We start from the raw sequence: 16,199 nt of genomic DNA on the forward strand, positions 1-16,199 counted from the left end.
GGCAACCACTCAATTCAAAGTACATCGGACACAGCCAGAGCTCTTTCAGGAGGAAGACGAGGATCAAATTCTAGTAGTAGGACACAGTGTGACGGAGGGATACTCACGTGGTTCTTCAACCCATCAAATATCGGAAGGATTCAAATCCTTTTGTTCTTCAATTCACTACTCTTGTCTGCCCTCCACTACTGGTTCAAAAAGCAATACGGATCTGATCCTCTCTCCTACGTGTCCAGTACATTCACAGAAGTTTCACCAAACGAGAGCGAGAATAACTAAACAAGAACAGCCCTCTAACATTGAAACACGTGGGCTTGAAGAAGAGCCCGCTAAAGTTGAAATACCAATTAGGGAAAATCTAAGATTCTATTCTATGGTAGTGATCTTCTTTCTTATGGTATTTATTCTGCCTATGGTTCCCGTGCTTATGTTTGTATATACTGAAGACAAGCCAAGTGTTAATCCAGTCGTGTTTGATTATCTCTACAAAAATGTCGACAAGGACGAATCAGGAAGTTCCAAAACTCACTAAGAACGATGATGAATTCGATATCATTGAAGAGCCTGCCGATCATTTAACTGACGACGACGAATCCCTTGCCGACGAAAACGAACCTGGAATTTCTCCATTTCTCAAAGCTAGACGACGTGAAAAACGAATTAATTCTATTCATCTTTCGTGGAACGTATTTTCTACTAGTCTAGATAGAGGTCTCCTCAGACGTTTTTTCATATCCTTATTAGCATTTTTCTTTTTTGGATTCGTCATTTTTATTGTTTACCTGACCTTTGTTTTCTTCCTCAACTCTGACCTTTGGTATAGTTATTTTACTCCTTACGATAGAGACGGTAATTTTGGTAAAAAACGAAACGAACTTTAAATGGGAGCCTTAACCTATAATTCATCCTATTCTCCCTTCGGTAACTGCACCCTTCCCTATCCTAAGCAATTGCTTCCTTATTCCGATTTGGGGACCTTTCATTTGATTGTACTTTTTATTCTCTTTGTTGGAGGATTTATACTGCTATATGTGCTTTTATGTCGCTGCGCTTTGAAAGGAAGTTTGGACTTGGATCTCAATCCCAAAATTGAAGACCGTTATGACTTGCGGAATCCTTTTACTGGTAAATCCAGGGCAATATTTGTAAAAAATATTTTCTCGACGAGACACATGCCTTTTGTAAATCGATGTCCAACTCCGGACATTGATACAGAGATAATTGTTACACCCAAATAATTATTTCAGATACACGCATACCTTTACAATATAATATAAAGTATAGATATTAGTCATCATGTCTGGAGGACCGAGTCAGCTCCCTGCCATGTTCATTACAGCTATAACCCTGGTTATCATTGCTTATTTCTCAAAAAATGTTCTCAAAACTGTAGATATAATTTATAAGCCCAAAATTGATCCATGGATACGACATCGTCAAAAACCCCTTCGAGACTTCATCAATACTTGCAAACTCAAAAACTCTCATTCCTGTCAAGCCAAAAAATATGAAGAAGGATTCAAATCTAGTCCAATGGACAAAGTGATTGAAGACGATGAAAAGTATTTGGAGTTCTTGGAGCAGGAATTGGAGACAATTAAGCAAATCAGGGAAGCTAAATTACAAAGTCGCAAAGATCAAAGGGACTTGCTTCGCTATGGGGAAGATAATTCTTATATGGATAAAGATGTTAAAATCCCGGAACACAGGCATATGCCACTTGCTCCTTACGTCAAATTTTCTTATACAGAGATGAACTTTAATTGATGAACTACATATATTATTTAAATGATTTTTATCTCACACTAAGCCTTTGCACGCCCTATTGCAAAAATCAAAAGTGAAATTTGAATAATCTAAAAATGACGTTTATAATTATCGGTATTCAAAATCTTACAAGTTTAAAATATGGTATTTACTCCAAAAGAAAATACTGAAAAAATTTATTAAACGACATATGCATTAGTTTCGTTTAGTTATTACAAAATTTCATTCTCTTGAACAAAATATTTTAGGAATCAATAAGAAGAACCGCGAATTAGACAATCAATTATAAATTCTACCAGCACTCACCTTTAATATCTACTGTAACTTTGATCACACATTATTGTAATTACAATTATTAGAACGTATAATTAAGGAAAGTCATTATCGGTAACCATTTGTGATATATGTCAAAATATCTATCCTATATATTATTATTTTGGTGTCCTTTTTTAAATGACTTTCAATAAGTTCTTGTACATAATATTATGCTAAATATTCTTATAAGCTTTAATAGAATTTATGTTACTCTATACATTAAAACGAAATAAATTTCCTTGCACCGCCAACAAATCAATTAATTTCCTTACCGACATTGCGCTCCCAACCCTTCGTTTAACTGTATACAATTTCCGTCCCATGGACTCAGTCTCTGATAAATCCAATCGACCCTCTTGTCGAAGAACTTTCTTCTCTGACTCCTCCTTATTCTGTAGTATTTTATTGTAGAGCTTATATGTGCCATACTCTTCCATGCAACTTTGGCAAAGACATTGTCGTGGATGATTGGCATGAGATGCCGGAGATTCTTTGTATTTATTTACATTGTTGCCATTTGTAGTAGACCCATCTTCACCATCTGTTGGACTTGACACTAGAAATATATCTCTATGCCAACGAGATACTTTTTCACTAGGAGTTGGTGTACTCCGAATTCGATGTTGATCATCAAGATCATCCTCTGGGGAATCATATTGTCCATTTTCAGAGACTGCGTACTGATGAGATGTGTGAATTTCCGCATATTCCTTTATAGGAGGATGGCTTAAACTTTGACTTGTCAACTTTTTTCGTGAGAGTCGTTTCTTTCGATCAGATTTATCGTCGTCCATTGCTTAACTCCATCAAATTATATCTATTCAAATTTCTAGTGGCTACTGAATAATTCAAATACTTTGGTCGCACGCCTTAATCTAATCATTTTTTATTTAATTGCTCTTCAAAGCACATGTGAACCAAATAATGTCTGTCTTATGTAGTATTTTTTTTTTTATATTCTCCCAACATTTGGCAATTCTTCATCGCATTAGAAAAGTTTCTACTCGTCATAACTACCGTATGATTATGAATAAGTGTATATCATTAGTCGAAGTGAAAATAAAAACAATATGCTTCTTAAACTCCCTTCAAAGAAGAGGATCTTATAAAATGTAAAACTATGACGTATATATGTAACCATAGAAAAAAAAAACTTTAAAATATATGTAGTGTATAAATCGTTACATGTATTTGAATGCTTCAGGGATGGTTCATATATCAATGTTGTAATTATTGATTTTTTATTGTAAATTACGTCTTGGTAAACTTACAAAAAGTTTGAATGCTCACAGTTATATATCTCATCAATACATAATACACAAACACAAACTAAAATAATTTTTCTTAAAATTAAGCTTGGATTACATTCGTATTCTTCGACGGATTATCACCAATTTATATCAACAAATTATTCTTAATAACCCTTTGGGTGTGTCGCAAATTGAACTTAAAATAACCCAAATTGATTGTCACAATTAAAGAATGAGAAATTCTTAGATTTTATTTGAAAGGCCTTATCGGGGTCAATATAAGTATCTTAAATCAAACAAAAGTTTTAAACTATAGCTAACATTCTTGGGTACCTTAACTCATCCCATAAATTTGAAAAAAAACACCTACAATTGCTTCCCATATGTCTATAAAATATTGGCTAGTATGTACATATATATAAAGTAATAAAATATACTAAGATTTTCTCCTTCACTCAATTTTTATTCAAGATTGTTTTTATTTTGACATACCACATCTTTAACTTTAATATATTGGATGTAAAACGTGACTCATGCCCTTGGGAAATGACCAGTTTCAAAAAATATGAATTTTAAACAGTAATTTCCATAAACAATGAGTTGACAAGATTTGGATAAAATGGGTATTCAGGTTGGCAGGGGCGTCGTTTGTCTCTTTTTAGGGGCTCATGTCCACCCCAAAAAATATATAATCATGGGTATCCACCGGGGTTGGACTGGAGGGGCTGCAGCCCCCTCTAATTAAGGAATTTTTGCTTTTTACTTCAAAATGTAATATTTGAAATATAAAAAAAAAATATTTGAAATTGTTTGTGTAAAGCTGTCGATTTTTGAAGATTTTTTCCTAAAATTTTTATTTTTGTTGTCTACAAGTTGGGATGTTTTTATGAGTTGCAATTTGTATAAACAAGTTGTACGAGTTGAAGTTTATTCGTCTTAAAATGCATTATTTAATTAAAAATTGGTCATTCCAATTACAACTGTTAATTTTTTATATCTTAATCTATTTAAACTAAATGGTTATAATGTATTTATGAGTAACTTAGCTGTTGGCAATTGAACTTTATAATGTACTACATAATACTTAAAGCTTTGTCATTTGTATTAAAATAGCACAAAATTACACCATTAATACATCAATCGTCCATTGAATATTCAATTATTTCACTACCCTCATTCCAAGTACTGTAAATCCTTCATTTAAAATTATTACTTTCGTTGTTTTGTCTCAACTTGTACAATTTGTGTGTACAAGCTCAAACTTGTACAAAATCACAACTTGTACATAACATTTATAAAACAAAACTATTTATATAAGTATTACGGTGTTTTTAATTTTTGGGGCTAAGCGAGCAACGCCCTTGCATGTTTGTATAGACACTAATGATGTAGAAATCCCGGACTTTGGACGTCTCTTTCGGTCCTGTCTTAAGAACGTAAAAGATTTATATTTACTAAATAACGCCACCATAGATAGAAATCAGTTAGTAATTTCATCATCAATTAATATTCATCAATTTTTATTAAAATGATAAAAACTATTATTGTACATGATCCATAGTTGAAGGTTAATTTCCTAACTCAATTAGTAAACTGAGGTCCTACTTTAGCAGTATATTAGGACCATTAGACGCCTTTTAAAAGGTGCTTTAAAATTTGGAACATTTGTCAAGGACGATAACATGACAAAAATATAATTATTAAGGGGGGGGGGCACAACCCAAATGGACACCCGGGGAAATGGATGTATAGATTCCATATTTATATATTAAAGTATTTCCTATTGGACCTAAACATACTTTTTAGTGGTTTTTCCAAATATATAAATATGGTTTAGGTATATAGGAAGCAAATAAATTTATATTGAGATTTCAAAAGGTTTTTTATAAATCAATTTTAATTAGGGATGTTTCGATCACAAAAAAATTAACCTCCCGTCTGGTTCCACTCTTAATCTTACGAAAACGTCCGAATGGAACGCTGAAGTTTCCGAAAAGAACAATCTTTGCTAAATGGCGTCATCATCAACCTCTCTTGGCCATCTTAAACCCCAGGTTAATTATAATAATAATTAATTATTCAAAAATAGATTAATCCGAAATTAAGAGTTATGTCAATTTTTCCCCAATAATGTTTATCTTCTTGGCAATCGAAACAGCGTATTGTATCTTTGGCATCAAAATTAGCGCAACGGGATCGACAAACCCAAAATTGCACGTGATTGGCTATTACAATATTAGGACAATAATCACTCTTCACATTTACAGCTTGCATTTTCGCCTTCATCAATGAAAAATAGTAAAATATGGCGTATTTTCTCTTTGTTGGTGAATATCTTTGATATTAAACATCAAACAATCACAAAAGTGTCGAAAAAGTTATTGCGTACGAAATCTGATCTTATTAACATTATTTAGTTTGAACCGGTCCCACTTATCCATCATGAGATACATTTTAATAAACCCATCTATTGGAAAAATAATTTATTTATTTTTAGTAAAGCTATCATAAGGTCAAAAAATTATGATTTGTAAAGCTCTCATATAATTAGTCTTGCTTAACAATTTTTGAGAACGGTTAATAATCTTGAGCATCCATAACCCTTTATTTTCCTATATTTCAATTTTTGTAGAGTTTCCAAAATGACAAATTCAACTTCCAGTATTACAACCCCATAAAAGAGAATGAAACAAAGACTATTCAAACAAACCATTTAGTGATAATAAAGAAATAGGTATTAAGACTTAGAGTAGGAGCGGTATCAGAATAGGGTAATTCTTATATCTGGATTTAACAGAACATAAATTACTTATAACGTTAAATTAAGTTGGTGCAATCGAATTTAAACGCTCGGATTGACATTATGTGTACTTTAGAGGTTTGGGTTTCATAATTCATCTATGGGACTTTAAAAACACAGAGATTCAAAGGGTTCAATATATGAATATAATTTCTTTTAATGCATATTTCCTGATTAATTAAGTAGATAATTGTCAGCCAATAAGATCTTTGCACATTAATAGAGCTAATAAAGCAAAAAATTATTCTATTTGTCACTTCATGCTTGACTCTGTTTCAACAGAAATTGATACAAAATCATGAACTGTTTACAATTACTTCAAATTTGCGTTTCCTTTTTACAACATATGATTAGAATGTGAATTCTCAAATTGGTTGAGTAAACATTTCTTACTTACAGACAGACAATGGAACTCGAGTGAGAGTTATTTAAACTTAAATCGTTTTTTATCGTTTTAATCAAGTCTAGTTATATTGTTCAGCATTCATCTTTGTGTGCAATTTTGAAAATCTTTATGAAAATGTTTTTTGTCTTATTACAAGTCCCCTATTTATGTGTATATTCGAAAGGTAAAAAGTCTGCATTGCACTTCATTCAAAAAATGTGAAGAATAGTTGAAGAGCAATACAGTTTATATGAGTCAGAGTTCAAATCAATGACAGATATTCTAAGATAACTATAAACCCAAATGAGTGTACAGAGTCAATTTGATTTCGAGAGTCATCATGGTCTGAGTCGAGGATTTTCCATGAAAATAGATATATTACGATGTTACGTCTCACTAATGTATATATTGACACTGCATTTTTTTTAATCAGCTGTGAATTTTTCTGCTCCCCTTATCAGTGGTATGAATTATAGTTCTAAAAAGTAGACCTATTTTTTTTTAAATATCCGAAAAGGAACGTAGTCACCCTGACCATTTGAAGAATGTTTGGTAGGAAAGTAGCTGAGCTGTTTTGACATATTATTAGGTCAGCTACACTCAGATGTGAGAGAAATGTAGTTAACACAAACCCCCTATCAAGCAATGATATAAGGCAGGAATGTCGATCCTCAATTCTACTCCAAGTCCAACAAGGATTTACACATATAACTCCCTAGCCATTTAAATGTATTACCCTCCATGAGCTCACACACTTTATACTTAGATGTTACCTCCTCAAGTATTAGAGAATAGCTTTGGAGAATTAAAAAAACCGGTTCAGCACGCGCTCGTCTGAGGTTATGATTTTTACGAATATAGTTATGAATATTGATTCTTTTATTTTGAATTAGTTTAGTAAGACTGGAAACAACTTTGAATCATTATTCAATAATGATTAAAAGTTGGGAAGAATTGGCTGACCACTAACTGATTTTTAGGCTTTTTTGACTGTTTCTCTCTATGAAGAAAGGTTGTGAGATATGATAAAGGTATTAACGATGTGATGTTTTGTATAATTACAAAATAAATTTCTATTTTAATGTTACTAATTATATTTCATTAGTAACAAAAAAAAAGAAGGATATTAGAAAATACAAATCGAATCCATCAGTTAAGGATTTTCACATGTTATTGAAAGGAAAACACACATACTTCGATACATAATGTAAAGTTTCTTACGAAAGTTGATAACATATGGTGAATTACTATTTCTACCTGCATTATAACATATACGCTCAGTAAGTATGTTTGACTTTGCCATAAAAAAATTATATACAATAAAGATATTTGTAGATGTGTGAATATATTCAGTGAATTTACTGAAGCCATATCACTATTAAAAATGTCATCTTATTTGGAATTTCTTCAGGGGGGAAAAAATAATTTACATATGTCATAAGGTAATATTTTGATATGTATTAAATGTTATGTATTTTGTATGCAAATTACTTTCATTATGGATCCCATATCCAAAAGCCTAAGAATCTCCTCATTTACGTACCCAATATCAAAAGTACAAGAGTATATCCTTCACCTCGCACATCTACAGGATAATATTTATGGATATATATAACTTTTTTTTTGGTTTCAGAATTTTTTTGAAAAAGTCTCCAAAAATTAATTTTATTGGAAAAAAAGTTCAAAAATCCATAGTTATTGACAAAAAAAAAATTCAAAATACATAGTAGCTATTCACAAAAAATTATATACTTAGTAAACAAAATTCAAAAACTAAATTTGTAAACAAAGTTTCAAAAATCCATAGCTATTCACAGAAAATGTAATTTTTTGGATAAAACTTTCAAATATTAAATTTTTTGCTCTGCTGTAAAATTTGTCCAAATGGCTGGAGGGGCTACAACCTTTATTCGCCCACAATGTAACACCCTATTGCTAGAACAGTTCTATGTATTTTTATGTTAACTGTTGATTTCTCTCACGGTGTTACCCATAGTAGCTTACCCTGCTAACACAATTTTTTTAGTATTTTGTTGTCAGCTGCCGAGATTTCATTTTATTCAATCAATGTTCTGCACCTTGATTGGTTGAATTAAAATAACCTCCATTTAAGCTGTGAACAGCAATTCTCAACAATTATTGAATAATAATTATGGAGGAATTAGCTAACTACTATTCACTGATTTTGGAGCTTAATTCTGTTTCTTTTTGGATTAAAGGTTGCGTGATAAAATAAAGTCAATGTCCTGGTGCATAAGTATAGTTTGCTTGTGGATACTAGTGTCGTTCAAGATTAAGATCAAGTTGTATACCCCCGCTGTTTAGGATTGGATTTATGTACGAGCGCAAGGAGAAGGCGGGAGCGAGACTTATGTCATTACTAAGGTTGATCATTTTGGTAAGAATACAAAAGCGTGCGAGGAGAAGAGAAGAAATACTTAGGGCATCATTGATTAAATCATATATATCTTCTATAAAGAACATTATCATTCCCGCCTTTATTATTCCATATTAATATAATATTATATGCTGATAGTCGGTAGAAAACTTAATAAAATGCCTAAAATAACGTCGCCTTCTGTCTGGATTTCTGAAAATGGAGGAAAATACTTACCAGATGAGAAATAGAAGGCTTGTCGGATTTATCGATATAAATGTGCCTAAGTCCCCTGTCTAGAATTACACGCCACTCAATATCCTCATCTTATAACAAGAGTATGGATATTCATCTATAAGATCAAGTTAATGATGAATACACCAAGTCAGACTTTAACTTTGATCTCACAAAGATGCTTATTGCATGTAGTATAACCTTATCCATTGCTAATCATCCTACGTTCAAAAAATTTATGGAGAAATACACGGGTAAACTCGTCCCTTCCCGAGGATCCATCATTAATTAATGAAGGATGTTGGTGATGATGTCATTTATAGAAATACCCCATTGTAAATTGTGAAGTTAAGATAATTTTCAGCATGTTTAGAGTCATCCACACCAAATTACGAAATGGAACTCTGAATTTTGTAGCATCCAACAGTAAAGTATTTTTTTTTTAAACATCTAATCATAAAATATGATTCTATTTTAGCTAAAATTATCAAGAATTATAATACACAACTCATTAAATGGCAAAAACAAGTGCTTAAATGGTCACAACAACGGGAGTAGTCGCTTTGGATGGTTCGCAACTAGTTTGTCTGACATTAGTTTCTTCACTTAAAGCCTTGGGTATGATCATTAGGTTTCCAATATTACATAGTCAATAAATATTACTTTTTTATCACTTAAGGATTAGCTATGGTTGATAAGCCCCAAGAAATGGTGTTCAGAAAACTCATAAAAGGCAAAAACAACTGCTTAAATGGTCACAACAACGGTGATAGTTACATTGTGTGTAGCATTATAATTAGCAATTGTGCGTATCCTTCATGATAATAGTATGTTGTTATACAAGCATAAATAACGGGGGGAAATCTTTTTAATGCCCTTAATAAGAAGTAATATCGCCGGGCATTAATAACATAATTAGTTATTGCACTAAATCTTTACGATGGATTTAATTCTAACATTTTTTTATTAGTATATTTATTGTCTAATTTTATGATTTTGACATTTACTTTATTATTAATAATTATTTAGATCTCATCCGTTGAGATATATCTATCATGTGCACAATTGTATATAGCAACTTCCACATTAGGAAAAAAGGGTGATGATCTTTTTGATTAAACTTCACGTCTGGCTTGTGTTTAGCAACTTAAAGTTATGACATATTTATCTGAATTCATGTCAAAACAAGAAAATATTATTAGGATCAATCTATTATTTCAATATTCTGTATATATAATTTATTGTTATTATTAGTTATATGATTACAATTGTTTAATTTTGTATATTTAACATAGATGTATGATGGTTTATTTTTTAGTAGTAGATTATATTTAATTTAAGCCTTCTTTTTAAACTTGGAACTTCAAATATATTTCGAAATACTCTACTTTGTCGTTTCATTAGTTATTATTCTGAGAATATGGTTCATAATGAATTACAATTTCATGGAGTGTGACGTTATAAAATCTACTGTAACGGATAAAAAACGTCTAAGTCAATTATATGTAGTATATCTTCATTAAACATTTTGCAAATAAATACTTTCGTATACCCTCAAAAATCATAATAAAGCAGGCAGATGATAATCACATCAGTATTTTAAACAATGATACCATAAGTCTTTCTCCCCCTTCTCCTTGCACGCATTTTTCTCTACAGAATTATCAACTTTAGTTATTACTGAATTAAGGCCCAAGTTAACACCAACATGATCTATTAAATATTGAATGAAAAAGAAGAAAGAGCACACACATCAACCTTTTTTCTTTTTCTAATCGCTAAATTTAGTTTTTTCACATTCTTAAATATTCTTTGAAAATCAAGAAGAAAGCTATTTTTTTATACATTATTAACCCTGACAACATCTGACCCCATTTTGAGTCGATTACAACCTCTTCTATAAAAACTTATTCTACAAAAATATACAGTGAGTGTATTTTGTTTTCGGCTGTCGATGTTTCCGCGTCTTCCCCTAATTAGCCATCTGAACGTTGGTTGAATTAGAATTAGTTTTGCGTTAATCGCTAAACACTTTTTAATAAATATTGAATAATGATACCACATTTGGAATGAATTGCCTCAGAATTGTCCTAAAACTACCCATGGAGACTGGCATTTTTCTGTTTCTTTTCGTATCAAAGGTTGCGTAATAAATGTTAGAACTAATGTTGGGTTTCCGTCAGGAAATCCTAGACCGTTCTCAGACCATTATTTTAATTTTATTTTATATTTTTTGGGCCGAAATAATTTGGTCCAACAAAATGGCTCAGTCTATATCAATCCAATGGAAACAATCGGTCTACAACGATTTTATAGATAATTCGCAAAAAGCTATTCAAAGCTATTCACAAAAAAATAAAAATTTTATTATATAAAATTTTCTTGTAATAAACCAAAATCCCTTAATTTGGGGAGGGCTACAGCCCCTCCCGCTAATTCCCTGCGGACACCCCTGCCACAATCTCTTATATGAATAGTAGGGAGGATCTGTTATTATTTGACAAGAAAAAAATTAATATAAGTAATTCAATACACAATTAAAACTGTGGAACACGTTCAAACTAGTGTTGAGACTCGGTTCAGCACCGAATTTTTTCCCCGTTCGGTCTTAAATGTATTTTTCTAGACTGATTTGGACCGATATTTTGGTCCAGACCATGTACCGATGTTTTGAGATCTCATTCAGTGGACCGATTTTTTCAAAAAAATCTCATAAGTACAGGATATTTTCTCGAACTAATACTGTATTTATATAATACAAATGTATTTATATTCGATTATACAAGTAAATCAATTGGGTAATACGTAAAAAATAGTATAATTAATAAGAATCCATTTCTTCGTATATTAGTTTGTTTATCATTTTATTATTAAGTGGACTTCTATTTTTCTCCAATAGTTAGGACCAAAGAAAGATAGAGGGAATCGACGGAGGATATTTCTAACTTGATCATCCATCTCAAGAGATGCTCGAATACAGAATTCCAAATTCCTTTTTTTTTAATTTAATTTTTTGGGAATAACTATGGAATTTTTGAAAAAAAAAATTCAAGAAATATAATATATATAACTTAATTTTTGAATTTTTTTTCCAAAAAATTTAATTTTTGAATTTTTTTCCAAAACATTTTTATTTTTGGATTTATTTTCTAAAAAAATCCAAAAACCAAGCCCCCCACAAATATATTCCTATTGATGCCCCTACGATACCTTTATTACATATCTAAACCTTTGCACTTAATAAACACAGAAAAATGACCGAAAATCAATTCGTTCAATACGATCAGAAAACTTATTAGTCTTTTGATCGTTGTTTTACATCCAAAAAAAACTTCATTCCATCTCTCGACCTTTCCTTTGAAAAAGACCCAAAATTAGTTGGTAATTGGGAATATTTTTTTCAGTATTAACAAACTGTTCACACTTGGCAAGATCTAATATGAATTTAACAAATCAACTTTCAGAGTAATAATAATTTTATGTTAATGATATAAAACCAGGGGCGTCCGCATTATATTTTGTGGAGGCTTGGTTTTTGGATTTTTTTTACAAAGAAATCCAAAGATCCCAAAAAAATTTCAAAAATCCATAGTTATTCACAAAATATTTGAAAATTTAATTTTCAATATTAAATTTTTTGGAAAAGAAATATAAAAACTTCACAGCTGTTCATAAAAAATTACATTTTTTGGAAAAAGATTACAAAAATGAATTTTTTATAATTTTTTGGATTTTTTTTAACGCCATAGCTATTAACAAAAAAATTACACTTTTAGGAAATAAATTTCCAAAATTAAATTTCAAATATTGAAAAAAAAAAAATCCTCCATTTTCACGTAAAATTTTTTCGTCCTGGGCAAAAAGTTTCTTGTAAAAAAAAAAAAAAAAAAAAATAGTGAACCTATACCTCCAGCCCAATCCTTGCGGACGCCCCTGAAAACTGTTTTAATTAATTATAGAATAGTTTAGCAGAGTATGACGTAGTGGCTTAAAAGATTTTAGATTTAATTAATTCTTTTTTTTAAAGAAAAATTGAAAGATTCATTAAAGATGTGTACTCACTAATATGAAAATGTATCATATATTTTTTTGACAGCTGTCGGTCAGTGTAATTATACTCCTTATTAATTTTTTGAATGTTGATCTGGTGAACTATAATTATGTCTTGCTAAGATGTTAAAATATATCTACTATTAAATAAAGAATATCTCAACAGTTGGGAAGAGGCATTAAGCTAACTAACAATTAATTTCAAACCCTTTTATGTACCTTTTGAAAAGAAAAGTTGAGTCGAAAAATAGAAATGTTGCCTGTTTTTTCAGCATGGAATTTTTATAAAGTATTTTCTGTACGTTACATGATAAATATATTTGGGGACAATAACCAATTTTATATCTGTTATTTGTTTATCAACTAAATTCATTTTTCTCACTTGAGTGGCGCCTTCATAGCTCTTCTGAGCATGATCCATTTTTTAAACAACAATCTAAAGTATGTCACACGATCTAGTGGATAACATATATATTTTTAGTTTGCTCATGTCATATTGATTTCTTTGCTATTTTTTAAATAGCAAAGAAAAACAGACTAAACATTACAAAGTTTTTTTATTTTCTAAATAGCACTAATTATGCATTGCAATCGAGTATGGGCAAGCGGGAATGGGAACATAGGGTAATCACACGGGAGAGCAAAGGGACCAAAATTAGGGAAAAATCAATAATTGGGCAATTTCCCTTTCCATATTTGGGTGATTAATATGGTACATTCGGTCAATACTTGATGTTTCTATAATAAAGGTTATCAAGTAATGTCAATAATATTGTGTTGCCCCCCAAAAAAAATTCTTCTTTTCTAAGTATGTAAAGGATGGGAATAAGAAAATTTATACACTTGTCTCCTCAGTTAATTTTGAGCCAATCCACAATTTGGTCTATTTCATAAGTATTCAAACGTCATCATTTTAAAAATATCCAATCAATAAATAACAAATCTGTGAAGAAAGGATATTTAAAAAAATGTTTTTTAAGAAGAAACAAAAAACCTCCAAATTTTAGTGTCTGATTTCAGGCATTCTTTATTTAAAAAGAGGCTATTTTAAGGATATTTTGTATACTGTTCACATATATTTTATACACGATACTGGTTTGCCATTAGGTGATACTTAATTAAAGTATTTATCATTCTTATAAGTAATGGATGTTAATAACTCCGAAATAGATGGATGAAGACGCCAATAACTTATACATATTATTATGTATACGTCATATGGTAAATATTGTTCCAAACAAGGTCTTTTACGTTCACTTCAAGTGCTTTTTTTAAGAATTCGGAATGGATATCAAAATTTTGGACTGGTATACAAATAATAATTATTATTAAAATATTTTTTTCGCAAGTTTTAAGTAAAATTTAATCACCCAACCTTTTCAATTTATAATTTCTTTATTTCTCAGTACGCATACACCTCCACACATATATTATTAGATTCACCACTTGATATTTATTGGATTAATCAATTAGTAGATTACATTTTATAGCTTGATATACAATTTCTGAAGGATCTCAAATCATGAATTTTTTTTTAGTTTCATTTAATAAAAACGAATTCACTTAGTATAGTTATATATTAAATGAACTCGCATGAACAGTACAAATGTAAAAAAATGAAACATACAAAAATAATGATAGTGTTTTTTTTTTGTTTGTTTTTTTGTTAACGTATTTATGTACAATGTACATTTCAATCAAGGGAAAGTAATGTTATCACGAAGTATAGTGAAAAAAATAGTTAATGATGCTTTAAGTAACTGGAGTTGACGTAAATTATGCGTGTTTATTTGAACTTATTTAGATTGTTAAAGAAAAGTTGTTGAAAAAACAAAATCTTTGACGGATATTTAATTATATGAAAAAGATTTGGAAACACTTAAAAGTTTGTTCTTTAAACAAAAGTAATATTATAATTATATCACAACATTTCCACCAAAAAGAGAAGGGGAAGTACCAAAATCAGTTTGCCAGACTTAAACAATTTTCCACCTCTGCTGGACCAAAGTACACCTAATGATGTAATAAATTGTTGTCTACAAGTATACTTTTTTCTCTGCTCTCCCGGCACAGTGTTCGTATTAGAATCCATCTCAAGGATTTTATATTGCTTCAAATACAGTTTTGTCAGTTAAATCTGATGAGCAAGCATGTAAATCCGGGCATGTTTTTTAGCTGTACCGTTAATTTGTAATTGGAAGACTAAAGAATAAAAATTATTTTCCTTAGCAGTTGTCATTATTATTTAATTCCTGAGTAGTAAACATCCTTTCCTAAATAGATTCAATTATATTCTAACCTGTTTGAATGTTCTTTTGTGCTCATAAAGACGGAGCATAACCCTGAGGATTTGTTGCCGAGTTATAAATGTAAGTTCTTGTTGTACTCAGAGTAGAATTGGGTATCGACATCGGAGTAATACTAGCAAATGTCATTGTATATATACTTTTTTCTTCCTCTCGTGTGACAGCTGATTGAAGCTGATCTAATAAAACGTCATGAGCATTATTGTTTCTCTCCTCCCAAGCCTTCTTCAAATTGTTAGGGTTACCATATTTGATTTTCGTTTTTTTTAACATCCCCATTCCACACTGGATTTCCCCCTTTGCTGATGAGCAATCCTTCATGAACATATATCTCAGATTTGCTAAGATATTGAGGCCTAAACTTGTTCTGTATTTAAAATCCCCATCCTGTATACTCAATTGCTCTAGCAGATAAAAATGTTATCACGAAGCTATCTACCTTTGGACAATATTTATTACCTGGTATTCGTTTCAAAACTTGGCTTTGAGCTTTTTTATAACTAACTCCGAAATCTCGATGGGTTTTCCTTTTTTTTATTAAATGTTAACAAGGGCAATTTTGCATAGGGAAGAAAAAAAAGCTATCGACATGAGCAAAAACGATAAAATAAAGTAATCTATTTTATCTCAAAAATAACATTTTCCGGAGAAGGAATGAAGTTTTTTCGGAGCCTATGAAATCTTTTCAATCTGATAGAATTGTTTAAAAGATAGA

The 16,199-nt window shown here is 30.7% G+C and overlaps 1 protein-coding gene across 4 annotated transcripts in view; it reads right to left on the reverse strand.

Annotated features, from left to right (window-relative positions):
- Positions 1–16,199, reverse strand: part of LOC121116343 (atrial natriuretic peptide-converting enzyme) — a 40,750-nt gene that overhangs the window by 8,083 nt on the left and 16,468 nt on the right. For 2 of the 4 annotated variants that reach the window (XM_040710588.2, XM_071887667.1), the window contains exon 1: positions 2,355–2,894. The exons of the other annotated variants lie outside the window; for them this stretch is intronic. In XM_040710588.2, coding sequence (XP_040566522.1) covers positions 2,355–2,876 — 522 coding nt within the window. In that variant the 5' untranslated portion in view covers positions 2,877–2,894. Of the gene's footprint in view, positions 1–2,354; positions 2,895–16,199 lie in introns of those variants that run through there. 4 annotated transcript variants of the gene reach the window in all.

Source organism: Lepeophtheirus salmonis, chromosome 1 (assembly GCF_016086655.4).
Source record: "Lepeophtheirus salmonis chromosome 1, UVic_Lsal_1.4, whole genome shotgun sequence".
Lineage (NCBI taxonomy): Eukaryota > Metazoa > Arthropoda > Copepoda > Siphonostomatoida > Caligidae > Lepeophtheirus > Lepeophtheirus salmonis.